The 24,339-nt window shown below is 46.5% G+C and overlaps 1 protein-coding gene across 2 annotated transcripts; it reads left to right on the top strand.

The window, feature by feature from the left end:
* Positions 1-967: 967 nt before the first annotated feature.
* b3galnt2 (beta-1,3-N-acetylgalactosaminyltransferase 2) lies at positions 968-24,339 on the top strand. Of its 2 annotated transcripts, XR_008565635.2 has the most exons (13): positions 968-1,256; positions 1,883-2,009; positions 2,335-2,435; positions 6,543-6,742; positions 6,972-7,067; positions 20,419-20,529; positions 20,609-20,687; positions 21,136-21,319; positions 21,538-21,663; positions 21,750-21,909; positions 21,992-22,048; positions 22,861-23,042; positions 23,594-23,718. XR_008565635.2 is itself a non-coding variant. In XM_015943961.3 (12 exons), the coding sequence occupies exons 1-12, from the start codon at positions 1,148-1,150 to the stop codon at positions 23,720-23,722; spliced, it is 1,479 nt and encodes a 492-aa protein (XP_015799447.3). In that variant the 5' UTR covers positions 969-1,147; the 3' UTR covers positions 23,723-24,339. The 2 variants fall into 2 exon arrangements, 1 of the variants encoding a protein (XP_015799447.3); XM_015943961.3 differs by lacking the exon at positions 22,861-23,042 and having other exon boundaries at positions 969-1,256; positions 23,594-24,339.

Raw genomic sequence — 24,339 nt, 5'->3', positions numbered from 1 at the left:
TTATTTTCTACTCTAAAAGAGGTGATAACATTTCTGAAATAGCATTCAGGCAACTCTGGAATTCCATAAAAATCAATACAAATTCAGCATTTACGAGTATGGCTCTAAGAGTTTGTTTTTGTGCGAGAGTCTGCTCCTCATCCTTGGGAGGAACAATAATGCTTTCAGTCAGAAGGAATCCTCTTCAGGCATCCATCTCCATGCACCATATTCCATTTAAATGATTTATGTGCTGCACTGACAAACAGGTTTGATAGAGTTCTGATCTAATCTTAAAGCTAAAAGGCATCACAGTGGCTTTCAAGATGATAACATGATTCATGTGTTAATTTTTATTATTATTATTCCGTGCAGAATGTGTTCTTCTCTTTATTTTTGTGGTAAACAAAGCAACGCCCAACAGCGTACTCCTGTGTCCTTCAGTGTTCTGGGACGTGGTAAAAGCTGCTTGTCCTGCTCTTGGGTCTCATCTAAACTTCATAGTTAGTGCCTCTGAAGAAGAGTGAGTTATTCGTATTTTGTTAATTTATTTTAGCTTTATTTTAAATTACTACTTTGTAGCACTTTGAGGTGTGAATGGAATTATACAAAAATATACATAAACATGAATATTAAATTATATGTTTTAATACACTGTTGCTCTTGTAAACACACTACTTTTCATCCTGGCTATAGGACATCTTTGTAAAAAAGTTATTTTCAGATCCCAATACATTTTCTTCCTGGACAAAAAAATTAAATAAAATGAATACATTTTTATTGTCATTATTAAAAAAAGTATTTTATCATACTCAACAACAACAAAACAACAACAAAAATAACACTAATAATAATAATTGTTATTATTATTATTATTATTATTACCGCCCATGATGAGAAGAAGAAGAAGAAGCTTTTTTCATCGGTTGCGTTTCCAAACTCCACTTCCCAGGATGCATAGCGGAACGATTCCTCGCCTCCTATTGGTCCGGCTTCCCTACCGGGGGAGGAAGACATGAGGCGGTGTTGAGAGCCGATCTGCGGAGCTGAAATGAAGCGCGCGCTCGCATCGACTCACACCGTGCCGACAGCAGTGCCGTGCGGTTCAGGCAGAGGCTCCGCTCCGCTCCAGCTGAAGTCTGCTCCGGCTGAATGAAGGGCTCCGTCCATGCGGAGGCTAGCGCTCTTTCTGCTGCCCTGTGCTGTCGCCGTCCTGGTGCACTTGTGGTTGGCACAACGACCCTCCTTCGCCCCGCTGGACAACAACACTCACCCGGGTACTTTTTTAGCCACAGCTCCCTCGGCTTCGGCTTCTCGGAATCTCTGAACTTTTTACCACCGTTAGCGGCAGGCTAAGTTTACCTTTACCGCCCCGTTGTGGTCGCTAGTTTGTGTTTGAACAGCTAGTTTGTGGACCCAGTGTGTGCTCGCGACACAGCGAGCGTGTTTAGAGGATTATTGAGACCGTTGAGAGTTGGGCGTAGCTGGGATAGACGGGCTGGCGCGAGCGCAGCATCTCGGGCTGGCGCGAGCGCAGCATCTCGGGCTCTCATCGTTGCTATAGTGGCGCAGAAACGCGCTTTTCACCACATCTGCACACTTTCACCAGCTTTTGATGCTTTAACACGTACATTTGCACAAGGTCAAATATAGGGTTTGTTATGCATATTAAAACAAATGTGATTTAAAATGTGCTTTATGCTCTATTTTACTAACATTTCTGCGTTAATCAGAGTTGCAATGCCCATGCCTGCATGCAAAAAGGAATTTAAAACATGTATGAATCCTTTTAAAATTAGATGCATTTTTAATTTTTAACTTGATTCCTTCAACAATTTTTACCATGTTAAATAAATATGTAAAATATTGATTCAAAATATTCTCCACCCTTTCTTTTGTGCAGATGCGCCTTTGCCTTTCTATGAAGTCCTGGTGGGAGTGCTGTCAGCCAGACACCATTACGAGCTGCGACAGGCGATAAGAGTGACCTGGCTGGGGTACATTAGAGATCACCCTCACTTCCAGCACAGGTTTGTAGAGATGGACCTCTAAACTTCAACAACCTGTGTAATATCCTATAGTGGAAATAAAAGCCTGGAGCTGTGGCAGCAAGTAAGTGACTGTTGCATCCACCCTTTTATCTTCACCTGACCGGTGGGGCCATATTGTTCTCTCTGTTCTTCTTTTTTGTCCATTTCCTTCTCGTTCAGCGATTTCAGCACAGATGAGGTGTGGTAGCCTTTAAGCAACCCTTGGTAACCACGGCAACGGATGGTAGATAGATGGACAGGCTTTAGGGAAATTTGTTGCAGGGAAAAAAGTGAATGGAAAAAAAGGTGTTTTTATTTTTTTCAGAGTGGCGGTGAAGTTTATCGTGGGTCAGCATGGATGTCCCATTCCAGAGGAGGACAGGGAGGATCTTTACTCCTGCTCCCTCTTGAACTTCAGTGAGCCAGGTAAAACCAAGCAGAAAGAATGCTGTCATGCCGAGGAATGCTCTCTGCGATGTGTTGCTTGCGTGTGCAGTTGTCAGGCGCAGAGTGGAGGCAGAACAGCAGGGGAGGAGCTGGAAGAATGAGTATTCAGAAGAAAAAGTAAAAACACCTTTATTCATGTTCATCCGCAGCTCAAGGACAACGTTCTCTTCCTCTCTGTGTTCGTGGCTCTGGTGGAAATGACTGATAATCTGCTGCAGGAGCAACTGCCTACCAACACACAAAAGCCATAACGTAAATGAAATAATTAGATCTCGCCAGTTTGAAAGCGTGCGGCGGCTGTTGCGTCTCTCACCTTCACAGGATGCGTCCAGCTCAGCCGTGTCACTACTTTCATTTTCGCACAGGTTTTGCAGCTGTCACGAAAACATAATTACCGCTCATCAGAAGAGACTTTTTCAGACGACAGCCTTTAAGGTCATGACGGTTTTATTATTTATTTATTTATTATTTCTCTCTGCTCTGTTAATGGCCGCACGCGTTGACGTGATTTGCCTCAGAATTACGGGCAGGCGGGCAGCTTTTGGTGTGAGATGCTCGGCGAAATTGGAAGTAAAAGAGACGGGGGCTGCTGTTAAAGACCGTTAGGAACCGGACTTGGATTTGCGTCAAAACCAGAGTTAAGAGGACTATTGGCTGTTGATGAAATGTGTTTGTGCTGAATTCATCACAGGTTGTTTCTCAGGGACTGCGATAAGGTGAATGCTAATTAGCTGCTTAGACTTAGTTTTAGAAATCCTGCTACCAGTACAAAGAGTTTGCATCCAGGAGAACCAGACTCCTGCTGTTATCAAAGTTGGGAGGATTTGTTTACATCGGCATGTCGTCATTAGGGCTCAAAATAGCCCTAAAAAAACTAATTACAGAAAAATACGGGAGGTGTTTGTGCTCCAGGCTGAATCTTTTATTTACTTTAAACTATTTAGAAAATATTAAATCCGTGAGCGCTCATCGGCCTGACCTTTCAACGCTCTTCGAATTTTCCTGTACTTTGAACGTCTCATCACTCATATTATTAAATCATTATGAAAAAGGATCTTCAAACACACACACCTTCAGTCTGGTGGTTTGTGCTACTTATCTAACTACACTGAACAAAAATATAAATGCAACACTTTTGTTTTTGCTCCCATTCTTCATGAGCTGAACTCAAACATCTGAAAAATTGTCTACATACACAAAAGACCAATGACTCTCAAATCCATCCATCCATTTTCTTCTGCTTATCTGGAGTCGGGTCGTGGGGGCAGCAGCCTAAGCCGAGAGGCCCAGACTTCCCTCTTCCCAGCCACTTGGGCCAGCTCTTCCGGGGAAATCCCTGACCAGGTGAGAGACAAAGTCCCCCCAACATGTCCTGGGTCTCCCTTTAGGCCTCCTCTCGCTTGGACGAGCCTGGAAAACCTCAACAAGGAGGCATTCTGACCAGATGCTCGAGCCACCTCAGCTGGCTCCCCTCGACTCTCAAGTATTGTTCTTAAATCTGTCTACATGTGTGTTAGTGAGCACTTTTCTTTTACCAAGATAATCCATCCCAACTCACAGGTGTGGCATTTTCAGGGGCTGATTAGACAGCATGAATAACGTACAGGTGTGCCTTAGACTGCCCACAATAAAAGGACATCCTGAGATGTGCACAGCTTTGCTTTATGGGGAGTGGTGGGGCAGAAAACCAGTCAGTATCTGGTGTGGCCACCAGTGGCAACACATCTCCGTCGCATAGAGTTGATCAGGTTGATTGTGGCCTGTGGAATGTTGGTCCACTTCTCTTTCATAGCTGTGTGAAGTTGCTGCATATTACATAATTCCTGGAAGTGAAAGGTGCTCACTAAGGGGCTCGACACACAGGAGGCGACAAACGGCCGCGATCAACGAAATTCGTCGCTGTTATTACCTGACACACGGGAGGCGGTCAGCGGCAAAGCCGTCTACGCGTTCTGTTCCATGGCGAAATCGAAACTTCCGTTGTTTTGTTTGGCTGTGTCAGGTTGGAGGTAATTAAGGTTATTTAAGCGGTTCAGAGTTAATAAAGCGATAGATATGATGTTTCACAAGGTGCTGCTAGAGTTATGTGAAATCTTACTTCTGATTTTACTATAAAACATAATAATAATCAACTTCTCCTCCATGTTTGCTCGGAGATGTACGGAGCATCCTGTCCGTTCATTGGTCGGTGAAAGAAACCTCCGTTGATTGGTCCTCGTCCGAGCGACAGCGATGAAAAGTTGAAAATATTTCAACTTTCTGGGATCGCGTCGCTGGGTCGCCTGTGCACGACACGTGCACAAGTGCAAAATTTCACACGCACGTTTTTTGCGTTTCGCTTGGTAGGAGGGAGACCCGCGATTATCGCTTTGTTGCGCACGTCTCATTGAAAATGAATGGAGGAGAGGCGATGTCGCCTCCCGTGTGTCGAGCCCATTACGCACATGTAGACAGATTTCAGAACAACATTTGAGAGTCATGGGTGTTTAGTGCACTTAGAAAAAGTTTCAGACGTTTATGTTCAGCTCATGAAAAATGGGAGCAAAAACAAAGTGTTGCGTTTTTATTTTTGTTCAGCGTAGAAAAAAGGCATTTCTCACAGATAAAGTAAAGTGCAGAATCGAGGCCCTTTTATTTCCTAAAGAGAGACTAGGCAGTTTTGCTAGCTTTTAGCACATTTACCAGAATCAAAAGCTAAACTTATCTCCTCGGTGTGCGTTCGTCTTTTAACACCTTAACCTAACAGCTGAAACATCTCCCCAGCCTTCATTATTGTCTACAGGAGTGATTCATCATTAAGTGAAACAAATCAGCTGTGTTCATGTTCTAAAACATGCAGTAAATTTGCTGCAACCAGACGGCACCGCCGGGTGTGTGAGCTCCATTTTATTCTTAGTCCAACAGACCAGACCGGCACTCTGAAGTTGCAAGTGGAATATTCTGACCACAGGGGCTGGGTGGCCTTTCATTAACCCTATAAAGGGTCATTTTAGCACATACTGGCTCAAGAAAATGATCTAAAATAGGAAAAAGTTGCACAGTCTCTCTTTAATAATAAAACTGGCACTTCCCACATGCAGTTCTTAAATTCTCCACCAGCCTCGTTTACTGTGAAATCGTGTAACACTTGCCTTTTGAAATACGATCAGTCACTTTGAATTGCGCATGCATGCTGAATGTGCACGTTTTCTTCCACCCTCGTTGCCTGCACCAGATGCAGAAAATAAATGTACGAGAAAAAGGTCGGGTTAGTGAAAGCCAGTCTCTTCTACATCACAGGGAAAATTAGTATTCCTGGCCCCGCCCACCGTGGCTTGCGACCGCAGAAAGCTCTGGGGATTTTGCAGCCAGGAGAGAGCAAAGTGTGTCTCAGCTGGTTGAAGCTAAATGTTAGCATTAGCAACTCCACAACTGGGTGGAACATGTTCAGGTTTGCGTTATATGTGGAGATAACACATCAATGTTGCTTCTTTTTTACCTAAGAACGAGCTGTGTTGCTGTTAGCCAGTCAAAAACTACTTTTAAGTGGTGATCACCTGACTAAACCACTCACGGCACAGACGTCCCTGGAAAGCAGAAGCGTTGAACTTATTTGTCTTGACAAGGTTGCACAAGTTAAGCATTTGCATTTAATCAGCAAAGGAACATTACCCATTTCCTCTCACATTGGTAAATTCCTGCAGTTCAATTCCATTCTGTCGGTGTGGAAAACATTTGGTGTGACAAACCGCTGCTCGCTCTTTGTGATTCCTCGTCTCTTTATGTTGGAAGGAGCAGCAGAAGTGGCGTGGATTGCATCTAAAGGGAAAAGCCCCGTTTCTCTTCAACAGCCTTGATCTTTTCATTGATCTCTCGAGTAATAAACTCCTCTTTAGTAATTAAGAAAGCTCACTTTGAAGGCAGCAGTCCTGAAAACCGACTCCTTAAAGTGCTGATGGTGGAGCTTTAACAAGACGGAGTTTTCTTCTCTGAAGGCTCTTTCTGCCGCCGACTCTTCATCACAGAGCAGAAGAATAAAAGATGTTCTGCATGCTGGAGAGGTAATGCATATTTAATGTGCTTCCTCATCTACCCTCTGTGTGGCAGTGACCGGGCAGGATGCGGAGATGGAGACCGTTACCGTGCCTGACCCCTCGGTGCTCGTCCCCGCGGATGTTTCTGCCATCGCCCTGGACTTCAAGGTCCTCCACCCAGTGGTCATCACCAGACTCGGGGTGTTTCCCAGCGGGACCCGGCCCGAGCTTCAAAGCAATGTGACGGTGAAGCTTCTGCAGCTGGATCAGGAGGTAACGAAGCCCGACTTGTGAGCATAATGTATCCCGTCTTTTTATTTTTGTAAAGCCTGGTAGAAACACAGCCTGGGGGCAGCTGGAGGAGTCAGCTGCTCTGAGCTGACAAACCTCACATCATTCCCAATCACTGCAGACTTGACAGTGGACTGTAGTATTTAGAGTGGATCACACTAACCACAGATTCTTTTTTAGTTAAATGTGGATTAAAGCTTCTTTTGTGCAGGAAGCTGTGGTTACTGCTCGCTTCAGCTCCATCAGCACCGGGACCATGGTGAACTGGGTCTGGTACAAACCTGTGGAGCAGTTCATCTTACCCAAGGTCAGTTTTTACGGTCAGTGATGCTGCACAGGGCTGGTTGGAGGTGTGCAACAGTTCATTTGGGTTCACAGAGAACGGAGTACTATACCCTCATGAGACCTGAGCTTATAGATTTACTGTGTCATTTTAATTTTAAGGTCCTATGAGTCAAAACCACAAATAAGTTGTCGTCGTCGTCGTCGTCGTCTTCCTCCGCTTATCCGGGTCCGGGTCGCGGGGGCAGCATCCCAACTAGGGAGCTCCAGGCCGTCCTCTCCCCGGCCTTGTCCACCAGCTCCTCCGGCAGGACCCCAAGGCGTTCCCGGACCAGATTGGAGATGTAACTTCTCCAACGTGTCCTGGGTCGACCCGGGGGCCTTCTGCCGGCAGGACATGCCCGAAACACCTCCCCGGGGAGGCGTCCAGGAGGCATCCTGACCAGATGCCCAAACCACCTCAACTGGCTCCTTTCGATCCGGAGGAGCAGCGGTTCTACTCCGAGTCCCTCCCGAATGTCCGAGCTCCTCACCCTATCTCTAAGGCTGAGCCCGGCCACCCTACGGAGGAAACTCATTTCGGCCGCTTGTATCCGCGATCTCGTTCTTTCGGTCATTACCCAAAGCTCATGACCATAGGTGAGGATTGGGACGTAGATCGACCGGTAAATCGAGAGCCTGGCTTTCTTGCTCAGCTCCCTCTTCCCCACGACAGATCGGCTCAGCGTCCGCATCACTGCAGACGCCGAACCAATCCGCCTGTCGATCTCCCGATCCCTCCTACCCTCACTCGTGAACAAGACCCCGAGATACTTAAACTCCTCCACTTGAGGTAGGACCTCTCCCCCGACCCGGAGGTGGCAAGCCACCCTTTTCCGGTCGAGAACCATGGTCTCAGATTTGGAGGTGCTGATCCTCATCCCAGCCGCTTCACATTCGGCCGCGAACCTACCCAGCAAGAGCTGAAGGTCAGAGCTGGATGAAGCTAGGAGGACCACATCATCCGCAAAAAGCAGAGACGAGATTCTCCTGCCACCAAACTCGACACACTCCACACCACGGCTGCGTCTAGAAATTCTGTCCATAAAAGTGATGAACAGAACCGGTGACAAAGGGCAGCCCTGGCGGAGTCCAACCCTCACTGGGAACAGGTCCGACTTACTACCGGCTATGCGGACCAAACTCACGCTCCTCTGGTAAAGGGACTGAATGGCCCTTAACAGAAAGCCACCCACCCCATACTCCTGGAGCGTCCCCCACAGGGTGCCCCTGGGGACACGGTCATAAGCCTTCTCCAAATCCACAAAGCACATGTGGATTGGTTGGGCAAACTCCCATGCCCCCTCCATCACCCTTGCAAGGGTATAGAGCTGGTCCACAGTTCCACGGCCAGGACGAAAACCACATTGCTCCTCCTCTATCTGAGATTCAACTATCGATCGGACCCTCCTCTCCAGTACCTTGGCGTAGACCTTTCCAGGGAGGCTGAGGAGTGTGATCCCCCTATAGTTGGAACACACCCTCAGGTCACCCTTCTTAAAGATGGGGACCACCACCCCGGTCTGCCACTCCCTAGGAACTGCCCCCGATGACCACGCAATGTTGTAGAGACGTGTCAACCATGACAGCCCTACAACATCCATAGCCTTGAGATACCCAGGACGAACCTCATCCGCCCCCGGGGCTCCGCCGCTGTGTAGTTGTTTGACTACCTCAGCAACTTCTGCCCCCGAGATCGGACAGTCCATCCCCAGGCCTCCCAGCTCTGGTTCCTCCTCGGAATGCGCATTGGTGGGATTGAGGAGCTCCTCAAAGTATTCCTTCCACCGTCCGACTATAGCCTCAGTTGACGTCAGCAGCTCCCCATCCCCACTGTAAACAGTGTGAGCGAGTTGCTGCCTTCCTCTCCTGAGGCGCCGGACAGTTTGCCAGAACCTCTTTGGAGCCGATCGATAGTCTTTCTCCATGGCCTCACCAAACTCCTCCCACGCCCGAGATTTTGCCTCGGCAACTGCCACTGCTGCACCCCGCTTGGCTATCCGGTACCTGTCTGCTGCCTCCGGAGACCCACAGACCAGCCACGCCCTGTAGGCCTCCTTCTTCAGCCTGACGGCTCCCCGAACCTCTGGTGTCCACCAGCGGGTACGGGGGTTGCCACCACGACTGGCACCGGCCACCTTACGACCACAGCTAGCAACAGCCGCCTCGACAATCGCAGAGTGGAACAAGGCCCACTCGGACTCAATGTCCCCCACTGCTCTCGGGACGTGGTCAAAGCTCTGCCGGAGGTGGGAGTTGAAGACCGTCTTGACAGGTTCTTCTGCCAGGCGTTCCCAGCAGACCCTCACTATGCGTTTGGGTCTGCCAGGTCTACGCGGCATGTTCCCTTGCCATCTGATCCAACTCACCACCAGGTGGTGATCAGTTGACAGCTCCGCCCCTCTCTTCACTCGGGTGTCCAAAACATACGGCCGCAGGTCAGATGATACGACTACAAAATCTATCATCGACCTGTGACCTAGGCTGCCCTGGTACCAAGTGTACCGGTGGGCATCCTTATGTTCGAACATGGTGTTCGTTATGGCCAAACTGCGGCTTGCACAGAAGTCCAATAACAAAACACCGCTCGAGTTCTGATCAGGTGGGCCGTTCCTCCCAATCACACCCCTCCAGGTCAAGCTGTCATTGCCCACGTGAGCATTGAAGTCCCCCAGCAGGACAATGGAGTCCCCTGATGGAGCACTATCTAGCACTCGTCCCAGGGACTCCAAAAAGGGTGGGTACTCTGAACTGATATTTGGCCCATAAGCACAAACAACAGTCAGGACCCGTTCCCCGACCCGAAGGCGCAAGGAAGCTACCCTCTTGTCCCCCGGGGTAAACCCCAACACACAGGCAGAGAGTCTCGGGGCTAACAAAAAGCCAACCCCAGCCCTCCGCCTCTCACCCGGAGCAACTCCAGCAAAGTAGAGTGTCCAACCCCTCTCCAGGTCTCGGGTTCCAGAGCCAATGCAATGTGTCGAGGTGAGTCCGACTATATCTAGCCGGTACCGCTCAACCTCTGCCACAAGCTCCGGCTCCTTCCCCGCCAGCGAGGTGACGTTCCATGTCCCAAAAACTAGTTTTCTTGTCCGGGGATTGGACCGCCAAGGCTCCCGCCTTGGTCTGCCACCCGATTCACATTGCACCGGACCCTTCATGTTCCTCCTGCGGGTGGTGGGTCCACAGTTGGACGAGCCCATGTATCCGGTTCGGGCTGGGCCCGGCCGGGCCCCATGGGCGAAAGCCCGGCCACCAGGCGCTCGCTCACGGGCCCCAACCCCAGGCCTGGCTCCAGGGTGGGACCCCGGTAACCCTCCGGGCCGGGTACTCCGACTCTTCGTTTTCACCGCCATGAAAGATCCTTCGAACCGTTCTTTGTCTCACCCTTCACCTAAGACCAATTTGTCATGGGAGACCCTACCAGGGGCACTAAGTGCCCCAGACAACATAGCTCCTAGGATCATTAGGGCACTCAAACTCCTCCACCACGATAAGGTGACGGTTCAAGGAGGAGCACAAATAAGTTTCAGTTTCAAAATGTGCAATGATGTGATCTGATGAGTTTTTGTCCAGATTGATTCATTTTTGCTGCTTGAGACCGAGAGGTCACCTGGGAACTAAAACATGGAAACATCACGACATGTCTGAAACACGCATAAAACCGTAAATCACCTTTAATTCATCTAAGTATGTACAGGCTTGCTATTTGCAGCTTTGCCTACACCTCACCTTTCAAATTTTAAACAACCATTTTGGTATTGTACTTGTTATTCTTCACACTAAAATCTGTTGTTCTCTAAAGAGAGTTTTGTTTAACCAAACTAATAAAAGTAGAAATAATTTTCTTTTCAAATCTTATTTCAGTTGTTGTTGCCGTTATACTATAATGTCAAACCAAATGTCAAGCTGTGCTTTGCTGCCCTTTATGGTGCCATACTTTCACCATTTTTTATTTGTGGAGTGACTTTTATTACTGATGACTTCATCCACCCCCGTTCCACTCCACCTGTGATGTCACCAGGGTCTTTATGCACAAAGACTTATGTAGATTTTCTCTTAAAAGATGAGTTACGCTTAAATCAACAAAAGATGCATACACACAGACGTATTCAGAGGGTTTTACTATGCATTAAGTTCAACATAACCTTAGTTTAGTTTGACTAAATCTGATCTAAGAGATTAGGTTTTGGGCATTTAGATTAATTTACAAGCTGTTATGGTGCTAGATGGTGTCTGTGCCAGCCACCCTGTTGCTTGGAATGAATGAATCGTTGGTTTACATGCCACTACAGCACAAAGTTGGTTCACGTCCTGTATAATTGGCACATTAATTGAATAAAAATGCCTTCTGTTAACAAACATATTTAGCGTGTGATCTTATATAAATGAGGACTCTAGATTGCTTGGTTCTTGTGATGTAGGAGACGGTTTTCTGGAGTATTTTTTACCAAACTGCTTCAAATCTTCTTCACTTACCAATGGCCACCAATATATAAAAACGTACAGTCTTGTAAAAACTTCAAAGTCCCGCTTTTACTGATTGGATCCTGATCCGTCTGTCAATCTCACACCTGCAAACTGTTGCTTTTCTGTGAAAATCATCGTTTTTGAGCCAAATATGGCGTTCACGTGAATCGTGCAGATCCGAAGAGTTTTTGTTTTGAGGGAAGGGGGTCTTCTGTCAGGTTTCAGCGATGGGTTTCAGTCACTCTTATGAAAATCAATCAGAGAAAGGAGAGGGGATTCCTCTTGTTCACAAACAATCTGTGTAGTAGTGTGTTAGCCACGTGTCATCGTTTGACCAATCACAGTCAGAGACGGCACGCTGCGGCTGATGAGACCTTTTTCACACCCTACGAGTTTGCAAGTATGTAATATACCCTCTCTCCCCCCCCCCCCCCCCCCTGCAAATACAACTTCTTTGTGCATGAGTTGTACCTTCTCAGCTTGAAGCTGTTAAAAAATAAAATAAACAATAATGAACAAGAATCTGCTTCTAGACCTGCAGAAAGAGACAAAAAAAAGGGACACAACAACAATACAAGATCAAGCTATCACTGCGTCAACTTGATGAAGAAATATAAAATCAACATTGTTTAACTGAACAATCACACGATAATAAATCACAGTGCATTAAGTGCCAACCACAGCCTTAAGACCTGTGTTGAACGTGCCCAAGCCCATACTTATGAGAGCACCATGTGAGCACCTGTGTGTGTACACGCGCTTGTTTATGTAAGGTTTCTCTATAGGAGCGTCCAATAGAGAGTGTGAGGGACCACAGATCTGCCCCCCAAAGATGTAAAGTAAGTAAAGTAAAAGTTTATTTATAGAGCGCCTTTCACAGATATAAATCACAAAGCGCTGTACAACATGATAAAGATCAGGGCAAATACCTCTAACCAATACAAAGATCAGAAAAACAATAGCAGTGATAAACGTAGAAAATAAAATCATGAGTATAAACAAAGTCAAGGTGTGAACCCAAACAAAGCCATCTTTTTGAAACATTTAGGGAGGGAACGCCTGGATGAAAAGGTGAGTTTTTAGATGATTTTTAAAGACCTCTACAGTGTTAGAGAGACGGAGATTTGAAGGTAGACTGTTCCAAAGTCTGGGGGCAATAGTCTGAAAGGCCCTGTCCCCTTTGGTTTTCAGTCTGGTTCGAGGAACAGCCAGGAGGTTTTCAGATGTGGATCTAAGGTTCCGAGAGGTGGTGTGTGGGGATAAAAGCTCAGATAGGTAGCTTGGAGCCTGGTTGTTAAGAGCTCTATAGGTCAGGACTAAAACTTTAAACTGAATTCTATATTCTACCGGGAGCCAGTGGAGGGACTGTAAAACTGGAGTGATGTGAGCTCGTCTGCTGGATTTGGTTAGGAGTCTGGCTGCTGCATTTTGGATGGCTTGAAGGCGTGAGAGGGAGGTTTTGCTGAGACCAGTAAAAAGAGCGTTACAGTAGTCTAAGCGTGATGACACAAAGGCATGGATGATTTTTTCCAGATCTGCAGTAGAAACCAGTTTACAAACTTTTGAAATGTTTCTCAGTTGAAAGAAACAAGAGCGGGAGATGGTTTTGACGAGTGAGTCTAAACTTAAAACTGGATCAAAAATAACTCCCAGGTTTCTAATGTTGGCCTTGGCTGATGGGCAAAAAGAGGCAATTTCTTGCTCGATTTTTGGCTGAAGTTCCGGGGGTGCAGCGATCAGGGTCTCTGTCTTGTTAGCACTGAGGGCAAGAAAGTTGCTGGACAGCCAGTTACTGATCTGGGTCAGGCGGAGTACAAGGGTGGCCAGCCTGTCCAACTGGTGTGGCATAAAGGACATATAGAGCTGAATATCATCAGCGTAGATGTGGTAGGAGATGTCTGGGAAAGACTGAATGATGCCAGCTAGGGGAAGAATATAGAATGTGAATAGTAGAGGCCCTAGAACTGAACCTTGTGGGACCCCGCATGTTAGAGAGGCAGTATCTGAAGAGAAGGTTTCTGACTTCACTGTGAATGTTCTGTTAGTGAGATAGGAAGAGAGCCAGTCTAGAGCAGAACCTGAAATCCCAGCCAGGGCCTTTAACCTGTTAAGTAGTACGTTGTGGTCTACAGTGTCAAAAGCTGCACTGAGGTCGAGCAGGACCATGACAGAGCATTTCCCTGCATCAGCAGCCATCAGGAGGTCAATATGCACCTTTACTAGAGCAGTCTCAGTTGAGTGTTGCTTCAGAAAGCCAGATTGGAAGGGGTCAGAGATCTTTGACTTAGAAAACCAGGATCTGAGTTGGGTTTCAACAACCTTCTCAAGTACTTTGCTGATGAAAGGTAGTTTAGAAATGGGCCTAAAATTACTGGTGGAGCTGGCGTCAAGGTTGGGTTTCTTTAAGAGAGGAGTCACTACTGCATTTTTAAAGTGAGATGGAACACAGCCTTGGCTCAGTGAGCTGTTGATTATAGTCAACAGAGATGGACTGATAGAGGCAAGGGGCCCGACTAAAACAGAGGGAGGTAAGATATCTGAAGAGCATGATGAGAGTTTCATCTGACTGATTTTTGAGGTTGAAGATGCCATCATCCAGCTGCTTCAACCAACCCACTGTCATCTGGACAAAGCAGGCAGCACTGTGAGGGTCATGTTCTTTGATTTCTCCAGTGCATTTAACACAATCCAGCCTGATGTACTTTGCCAGAAACTCCAAAAGACACAGGTGGGGGCCTCAACTATCGCCTGGATTAAAGACTACCTGACAAACAGACCACAGTTTGTGAGGCTGAAGAACTGCACATCAAACCAGGCGATCAGTAACATTGGAGCACCACAGGGGACTGTACTCTCACCATTCCTTTTCACCCTGTACACCTCAGACTTCCAGTACAAGTCAGAGACCTGTCATCTACAGAAATACTCATGACTCTGCAGTTGTCGGGTGTATCAGAGATGGACAGGAAGCTGAGTACAGAGAGCTGGTGGAGCGCTTTGTGGCATGGTGTGGAAACAATCATCTGACCTTGAACGTGAACAAAACAAAGGAGATGATTTTAGACTTCAGAAGAAACAGGGTGGAGTCAAACACTGTTTCCATCATGGGAGAAGAAGTGGAGGTGGTTGAGGAATACAAACACTTTGGAGTTCACCTGGACAACAGACTGGACTGGAGAAAGAACAGCGAAGCCGTTTACAAGAAGGGACACAGCAGACTGCACTTCTTGAGGACGCTTAGGTCCTTCAATGTCTGTAGCAAGATGCTGCAGATCTTCTACAAGTCTGTTGTTGAGAGTGTAATCTCTTCAGCCATCGTCTGTTGGGGTAGCAGCATCAGAAGCAGGGACCTGAAAAGGCTCAACAGCCTAATAAAAAAGGCTGGTTCTGTTCTGGGGACGACTGTGGAACCGCTGGAGGAGATAATGCAAAGAAGGATTCTCCAGAGAATCAAGAACATGATGGACAACCCTGAGCATTCTCTTCACAAGACTGTCCGACAACGGAAGAGTGTCTTCAGTCAGAGGCTTCTTCAGTTTGGCTGCAACACTGACCGCTACTGGAGATCCTTCCTGCCAACAGCCATTGTAATATACAACACCTCTTTGATGACTTGATTATTATTATTATCCTGAGCTACTACAGCAATCAATTTCCCTCTGGGATTAATAAAGTATTTTTGAATTGAATTGAATTGAAGTCATTTAGTGTAATTGGGGAGAAGGAGGTGAAAGACTCGGAGCACTGGGGGGCCTCCCCTCCTGAGGGGGCGAGGGCTGGTGGAATCCTGGATCTCAGATTCAGCACCTTGTTTGCAAAAAAGTGGAGAAAGGTGTTACAGTCATCAGCTGAAGATAGCTGAGCCTGCTGCGGAGGAGAAGACACGATGCTGGAGATGGTATCAAACAAAACCTTAGGATTATTCTTATTTTGACATATGAGGTTGCTGAAGAAAGAAGACCTGGCATTTTCTACAGCTTTGTTGTATGACTCGAGAAGTTCTTTAAAATATTCACGATGAACAACCAGACCTGTCCTCTTCCACCGTCGTTCCGCTTTTCTATAGGAGCGTCTAAGTTCAAGAATCTGGTTGTTCAGCCAGGGAGAACTGGAGGCACTGGAACTGCGGCTGGTTTTGTAAGGAGCGACCTGATCTAGAATTTTGAGGCAGTGATCATTAAATGAGTTGGTAAGGAGCTCTACGTCATCAGAGGAAGGAGGTACAAAGTCAAAGAGGGAGGAGAAATTTAAAATGGTAGAACTGTTGATAATACGTCTTTGCTTAGCAGAGTCTGGTAAAAGAGATTCAGAATTTAGGTTAATATGAAAAGAAACTGACTTATGGTCACTGAACACAACATCATGTATCTGCAGCTTATCAACAAGAAGTCCGTAGGAAAAGACCAGATCCAGGGTGTGGCCTGCTCTGTGAGTGGGACCAGACACGTGTTGAGAGAAGTTAAAAGAGTTCATCATGTTTAGGAACTCCTTAGTGGAGCTGTTAGATCCTCAGCGTGGATGTTGAAATCTCCAACAATGATTATCCTGTCTAGTTTAATAGTTGAAGATAGGAGGTCCTGAAAGTCAGACAGGAAGGATGAAGTAGATCCAGGTGGGCGATAGACCAGAATTCCATAAACTGGTTGAGCTCGACCAATTTTAATCATGATCATCTCGAATGGGCTGTAGGAGTTTGAGGATATAATTTGGCACGATAAGTGTTTCTTAAAGATAACAGCTGTTCCTCCACCGCGGCCTGTGGTTCGTGGAGCAGAGAAGAAAGAGCAGTCTTGAGGACAGAGCTCACGGAGATGAGTGACGTCATTTTCGAGCTGCCACGACTCAGAAATCCACAAAAAGTTTAATTTTTTGGTCCAGAACAGATCGTTGAGGATGTGAGACTTGTTGGCGATGGAGCGCACGTTAATCAACATCATTTTCGCGGAGGTATCTGGCGATGTGTGTGCCGCGGGCTCGATAATGGCGGGTGGCTGGCGGGCTAAGCTACGTAGCGACTCCACGCTACGCCCGTGGAGGTTCTTTACCTTCAGGTAGCGTCCTGCATCAGGGGCTCCATTGAGCAGCGAGATCAGCCCAACTCCGTTGACTTTCTGTTGGATCCGCCACAACACAGCCGCGGAGCAGCGATCAGGCAGAGCTTCGCCTCTCAGGATCTTTCAAAGCTGAACGAGGAAGCCGGCTCTCTTCCCCCGTTGTCATGTCCCTGGGAAGGTGTTTAACCCACGACATGAAGAACCATCACAGGACAAAGGCAAAAAGTTCAAACAATGATTTATTAAACCTAACTAAAAGTGTCCTGGAGATATCCAAGTTCGAAGTAGTCGGCAAGAGTCCAGAAGCCAGCAGGGAGGGCAGACAGTGTGACGGGGTGTGTCCAGGAGAGGGAGCCAGATGATGGCGGCAGAGGGCAAGTGGAGCAGGAGGAGAGGCGAACCTTGAGAGTGTAATCCAGGCGGGTTATGGTGACTTCCAGGTAGGTACATCCATCAGTGGTTCAGCGATTCCAAGTATCCTGAAGATGAAACAAACTTGAGTCCAAACACCAGAATCCAAGCACAAAAAAACAGATAAATCCAAAAACTGCGACAGCACGAATGTCTGAGCAGAGACCAAGCAAAACCTAAGAACTGAGTGGCAAGATTCTACCGTGAGTAGTTAATCATCCAGCGCTGTGAAGTGGTTCCCTCTCCTCTTAAATAGAGCTCTGCTGCGGATCACCTGAGAAGCTGCAGCTGCCGCTGATTGCTAATACCCCGCAGCTGGTGAGCTCCCTCTCCTGAAATGAAGAGCTCAAAGATGTTATAGAGATGAGGAGTACTCACCCCACCACACAACACCCGTTTCCTCTTCCATGGCCTCCTGGGCAGCGGCAGGCCGACAGGTAACAGAGGGCCGAGATCTGGGTTAACGCCAGGTTCCAGAGGCGGTGGGAAAGCGGGTCCGGTATCGGAGTTCTGGAGGTTCATCATCGCGGACCTGATCGACAACAGTAAGTCTCGATCATATGTTAGCAGGGACTCCACACCAGATAGAGAAAAAACAATAAAAAACAACAAATAACCAAAACAGATCAGGAGCCTAGCAGACGCACAGCCACTCATGGGCGCCATCTTGGACCGTTTTATGTGCAGGAGACGGAGGGAGCTCCAAGTCCCGGAGATCCAGGAGCTGCCCCAGAGCACAGGAACCCCAAGGAGACTGCAACCAGAAAGGCCCCCACCCCCCTCGAGAGGCACAGAGGGTTGTCCCGGGGGGCCACAACCAGCAGCCGGCAGAGTCCTGGGAGATATCGGCGGCAAGCCCACAGGCCCACCCGCAGCCTCCCACCCCCTAGCCGGCCAGTTGTATTTATGGTGGTCTGACAGTGTCCAATGTGTACAGCAGTCTCCTGTATTCTGGAGGCGTGGCTTAGAAGATTTGGGGTTGGACCTTTTGAAGTGTAGCTTGCATTTTCCAGCAAGTCCAACCCTACCCTTGGGAATAAGATACGCCTGGCATATGGATAATCCATCCCACATCGCTGGAATGGCCCAGCTTAGGGTGGACCAGAACCAGTTCTTTCGAAGATGCTCCATCCATCCATCCATCCATCCATCCCCCCCAATATATATATATATATACACATTCATACATATATATATATATGTGTGTGTGTATGTATGCATGTATGTATGTATGTATATATATATATATATATATATATATATATATATATATATATATATATATATATACATTGGCCCAGCCCTTCGCCGATCTTTTTCAAAATTATTTTTATGAGCGATATTTTTTTATGCCTATGAATTTGTCTCGCAGATGAGATATTGAAGACTAGGAATGTCCTGATCAGGTTTTTTTGCCCTCGAGTCCGAGTCATTTGATTTTGAGAATCTGCCGATACCGAGTCCCGATCCGATACTTTCGATACATAAAAAAAAAGGAAGAAACGGTTCCAGAATGTTCCTTATTTTTTATTTAATTACCTTTTTATTTTAAATTTTTAACAACAGATCACTTCTGTGAGGTAGCTTGAACAACCAAGTAATAAATAACATAAATTCTTCACTTGTGGACTTAATCGCAAATATAAAAAGTCTAATATAAAAACAGATAGCACTTCAACCTAAAATACCTGGCAGGGGTCTATTTTGCCTCGGCCCCCAAAATGCTTAGATACGCCCCTGGGCATGGGACGGAGTTTTGAAGATGATCTGAATTGTATCGACGATATAAATACTACATGCTGATAAAGTATTGCTTTATACAGGTGCAAACGTGTAGTGGGATCAATCTACCTACATTTTATTTTGTTAAGAACTCTGTTTTGTTTTCTTGGTTTTTATTTTCCTGTCTTCCTGTCCCGTCTGTCTCTGATCTTCCTGCATCTCCCAGTCCTCCAGAAAAACTCCGACCTGCTTCCTTCTTTTTCACCTCACAAGTAACTTTTTAACCACCAGATCAAATTGATCTGTTGACCACAAAAAAAGCGGAGTGTGCGCCGCGCTGCCCGGCTGCGCCGGTGACTAGCACCGCAGGGGGGGGGCATGTCCACACGTCATGCTCAAGTACAGTCATGGGCGTAATTTGGGGGGGGGGGGCATGTCCCCCCCCACTTTTTCCAAAGTCAAGTTTTGACCCCTGCACTTTTTACCATCCAAAAACAATGTTACGCTATATTAAATTGACACTGGTTGAGCTCTAGGACCAAGCGGAAAACAACCGTTTGTGTTGAAGCCTGAGCATACTGTAAAGAATCAGCCCCCCCCCCCCCCCCCCCCCCCACACACACACACACACTTCTAAAGTGAAAATTACGTGCATGAGTACAGACAGAACTTACCAGAGAGAAAATGAACAGACGGTGTTGATTATATATTTTTTGGTGACGCCACTTAGAAAACGTGACTGGCCGTGTGCAGAACGCAGCTGGAGTTCATGAATAATCAGCGGTCTGCCTGCCGCTCTGCTCCAAGAATCTTTTGTGCTCCTTCTGGGTGTGTAAGCTAAGGGCATCAGGGGAGCCCGACAACCTTTAAGGAGAACCAAGTTGCTCTCCTGTAATTTGAACCTAGTAACCGAGTCCGGATCGGGGCTTGGATCGGGAAGTAAAGGCCGAGTCCCGATCGAGTCTGAAACCACGTGATCGGGGCCGATTTCCAAGCATGTGATTGGATCGGGACATCCCTATTGAAAACTTCCACAAATCAGCACAGTTTATAGCCGATTAGTGCAACGAATAGCCAATAAAATTCAGAAAACTGCGAAGTCTTATGTGTGACCCTCGTGGCCTGCTTCTGCAAACTGAGTAAGGACGACTGTGATTGTTTGAGCGCTCCGTGCAGTGTGTCAGACCCACAAAACGTCTCCTGTGCAAATATATTGCCCATCGTCATTTTTTGGACTGATGCATATCACATATCGCCCAACCCTAGTACTTCCAACACAGCTCCAAGCACAATTCCAGCAGAAATATCCTTGAAAACACCAAAGCAGCCGATGAGCCGGTCTCATCTCGGAGCAGGAAGTCGTTTTGTTTCATTTAAAACACACATTGCACTTTCTGCTAAATCCTCTGAAACTGCTAAAGCTGCGGTTGTGCTGTTGGTGCGTGCTTCGATATCCACTCATGTAACGGCATGAACATAGATGAATTCATACTTACATCATTTACAGTTTCATCAAGCATCTTTTATTGTAGAAACATACGTGGGGCTGTGCACGTTTCCACGATCATTTCATCACTGAGACTGTTGGAGAGAATGTAAAACAAAGGTTTTAAAGGTGAGGCATCGATGTGTTTGACTGGATTACATTTAACAGACCGGCTCTGTGTCTCTCTCATTCAGGGATTCGAGGGAACGCTGGTGTGGGAGAGTCCGGACTCGACTCCACTGACTACAGTAAACTCCTCCTCTGTGGAGCTCAACGATGGAGGAGGTGTCCTCAAGTTCTCCTCTGTACGTCGTCCCGTGTGTTCACACAAGTAGGACGAGAACAGCCCGACATGCTAAACCCTCTCCTCTCTTCTACTCACAGATTGCAGAGGGCGTTCTGCCACACAGAAGTGCTCTGGGATTTCCTGGTTTAGCTGGAGGCTTTCGGTTTACCATCTACGGTCAGTCCAGCAGCAGAATCCATAGCTTGTGGATCAAAACCACATCTCAGTGGGCTCTAATAAGGGAGTGTTTATGTAAAAACTCAGAAAGACATTGTTCATCGTGGCAGGTTATGAGATTATCTTGTTTTACCCCTTCAGGCTGATTCACGTGACAGACAGACGATAACGTTTGCTCCCCCGCATTTTAGATGCGTGTGTTTGCTTCTGACTGTTTTGTTGCCGTTGTTTGGAGAACACACATTAATTGATCACTGGAAATCGTAGTCTTGAAAACAGAACTAATGATCTATTCTGCAGATTTTGATGAATTATTTACTTTTAAAAAGGTTTTAATTGATTCAAATTCTTGCACAGTGAATGTAACTTTTTTCCCACCCAAACTTGTTCTCTCTTCCCGCCGTTTGCCTCCATGATGTTTCTCCCATCATCACCACTTGGGCATCAGATGAAGAGGGGCTGACGGGACTCCTGCAGGGCCGCTCAACCCGGATGGAGGCGCACGCCTCCAGGCTGAGGCAGGAGGACGCCGCGTTGCAGGAGGAGAGCCTCCGGCATGGGGACATGGTGTTTGTAGACGTGGTGGACACTTACAGGAACGTGCCTTCCAAACTGCTTCAGTTCTATAAATGGTGCGTCGAGTGCTAATGACCAAATTTCACAAGTCCTCTGAGGAAATTGAGTCGTTGTCTCAGAATGTCTCAGGAATCACTCAGAGAAAAATGCACCGATGGATGTTTTTAGTTTCTTGCAGACCTCTCGCCCTCCTCCCTCTGATTTTTGATGGTAATTTTGCCCTGGAATAATGAAAACAATCCTTAATTAAGGTTGCAAATTCCCTCTCTGACAGGTCAGTGGGCAGCGCCGACTTTAATCTGCTGCTGAAGACGGACGACGATTGCTACATCGACGTGGACTCTGTATTCATGAAAATTGATCACAAAGATCTCAAGCGCAAGAATTTCTGGTGGGGGAAGTGAGTACAGTTCAACGTTTGCATCATAACTTTGGTTCCCCACGAAGGTGCTCGACATAGTGGTGCTGTCTGCCGCTCTGACCCAGTTTCAGGCAGAGCTGGGCGGTGGATCGCATCGGGAAGTGGCAGGAGCTGGAGTACGCCAGCCCGGCCTACCCGGCGTTTGCCTGCGGCTCGGGCTACGTGGTCTCCCACGATCTGGTTCAGTGGTTCGCCGGTAATGCAGAGAAACTGAAGGCTTATCAGGTGGAGATCGCTGAGCACTAAGCAACTGTGGCAGATAATCAGGAGCATGAAAAATGAGCTGCATGTTCTGGTTTCATTGCAGGGAGAGGACGTGAGCATGGGGATTTGGATGGCAGCCGTCGGACCGCAGAAATATCAGGTGAGACAAATGAGTGGTTTATTATTGGAGTTCTGATATAAAATACAGCTTTTTAGAGTTTAGTCGGGAAAGGAGGAGAATGCCAGAGCATGCTACATCCTCAGAACACCAAACCTCATCCACGCGAACCGATAAAGCTCGAGATGCCACAGAAAAATCACTAACGTATGCAGATATTTTTGAGGTAGAATGTCTTAGTGCAGCGTGCAAAGGGACCTCATCCTAACTGTTAGTAAAGCATCGGCGTATTCAGCTGCTGAAGGTCTCGTTAAACGTGTTGAAGAGAAGATATCGGCTGTTTGCTTGCAAACTTCACTTTTAGCTCCATCCGTGACTTCTCTGTGTCGGTAACAAACCTTTATTACCATTTGCGGTGCTGTTTAAGGACAAATCATTTCTCCACACTCCACCGATTTGAGAAGATGGAGAGTAAAATGAAAACGGGAGCTGAAATTACGTTTTATAACGCCCCCCCCCCCCTTGTAACGTTGCATCACGCTGACAAATGAGCCTGAATAATTGTGATTTCTACAAAAAACTAAACGGCGAGCGAGGACCAATATTGGTTCTTTTTCACACTTCACTAACTTCATGTTGATGTGTTACGCCTACTGGCCGTTTTATTAGGTACACGTGTTCATTTGGTTGTTCACACACACACACACACGAGATCTGCCGGTTGGAGGACAGCGACTCGACTGGAGAGGAAAGAGGATTTAAGTGAGTTTGAGTGCAGTCTGGCGTGTGATGGCTGGTCTGAGTATTTTAGAAACTGCTGATCTAGTGGGATTTTCACCCACAACCATCTCTAGAACTTACAGAGGATGAAATGAAAAGAAAATATCCAGTGAGCAGCAGGTCAGAGGAGAATGGTCCGACTGGTTCCAGCTGATGTCTGCAGAACCACACCAGCTGCAACAGTCAGGTGATCGGCTCAGAATTTGGTGTCACCAACATGAAAGCATGGATCCATCCTGGCTTGGATCACCAAAAAGTAAAAAAAATCAATTTCCCGTCCTTTTTCCTTCTCTTTCTTTTTTCTTTTTCTTTCTTCCCTCCTTTTCTACCTCCCTTTACCTGTTAGTATGCAAAACAAGGCAAACTCTCCCAACCACAATACCGTAACTAAACTCAAACACCCTCCAGCTAGCAAATAACAACATTTACTAGAGGGTGAAGCATGCAAATAAACAGAGTTCTCAAAAGAACAAAAGGCTGTAATAGACTGTATGTCAGCCGGTAGATTATTCTAGTCAAATGGGATTTTACACTGAAAGACAATCTTCCCACTTCTTTTTTAAAAATCAGTACAACAAAGTTGTTTATTAACTCTAGTCTTATATTGACATCTAGAATGCACCAGATATTTTTAGATACGCTGGAAAGTCAAAGAAAAAACATAAAAATTTAAATGTACCAATAAAATCCAAATCTGGCTTTCAGTTCAGGCTTTCATACATGCTGCGATGATGAGTTGTAGACGGACAACACAAAATGACAAATGCTGCACACGAGACACATGAGCGTCCATGTTTCCCCTCTCAGGATGCCGGCTGGTTGTGTGAGAAAGAGTGTTACCTGGACATGCTGTCGTCACCACAACACTCATCCCAGGAGCTGATCGCCCTCTGGGACAGGAAGAGGACCTGTGGAGACCCCTGTGGTTGTCCCTAAACAGGGTTCACGGGACCCTCACCATGTTGCACTGTGGGTAAAACACACCTAGCGCTGGTTCTCAGATCGACCAAATGAACCGTCCAATATGATTAAAAAAACACTCGAAATCTTCTCTTAATTTCATGAACTTTGCAGATTCTTAGTATTAATAAAATCCAACGGTTGCTGATTTAGTTGTAAACCCACGTTATGCTCTCGGAAAATTTTCTTAGTCAATAAAAACAGCAAAACGTTTGAAATGTAATGAGAATATTTTCGTCATCTAACTGTGAGACTAAAGAAATCATGTACAGAATCACTGCTGTAAGGTAGAATATGATTATTGATGTATATTATATTGATTACCCATAACTACAGTAGCACACGTTTGTCCTCAGATTTATAAAAAAATATTTTTTTATTTAGTTGTTTTTGAAATCCTCGTCAGTTCTTCTTACCTGTAGATTTCCAACGGTCATGCCCACAAGCTGCTGCTGTTACTGTGCACATAGTGAGTGATGTGGCCTTTTGCATATGTGATTTCATTTTGTGTGTGTGTGTGTCTTTTGGAGTGACTGAAACACACTTAGCAGATTTTCTGAAGCCCTTAAAGGTAATAAAAAACACTGAAGGGA

This window comes from Nothobranchius furzeri, chromosome 12 (assembly GCF_043380555.1).
Source record: "Nothobranchius furzeri strain GRZ-AD chromosome 12, NfurGRZ-RIMD1, whole genome shotgun sequence".
In the NCBI taxonomy this organism is placed as follows: domain Eukaryota; kingdom Metazoa; phylum Chordata; class Actinopteri; order Cyprinodontiformes; family Nothobranchiidae; genus Nothobranchius; species Nothobranchius furzeri.
This window is presented reverse-complemented; position numbering and strand designations above follow the sequence as displayed.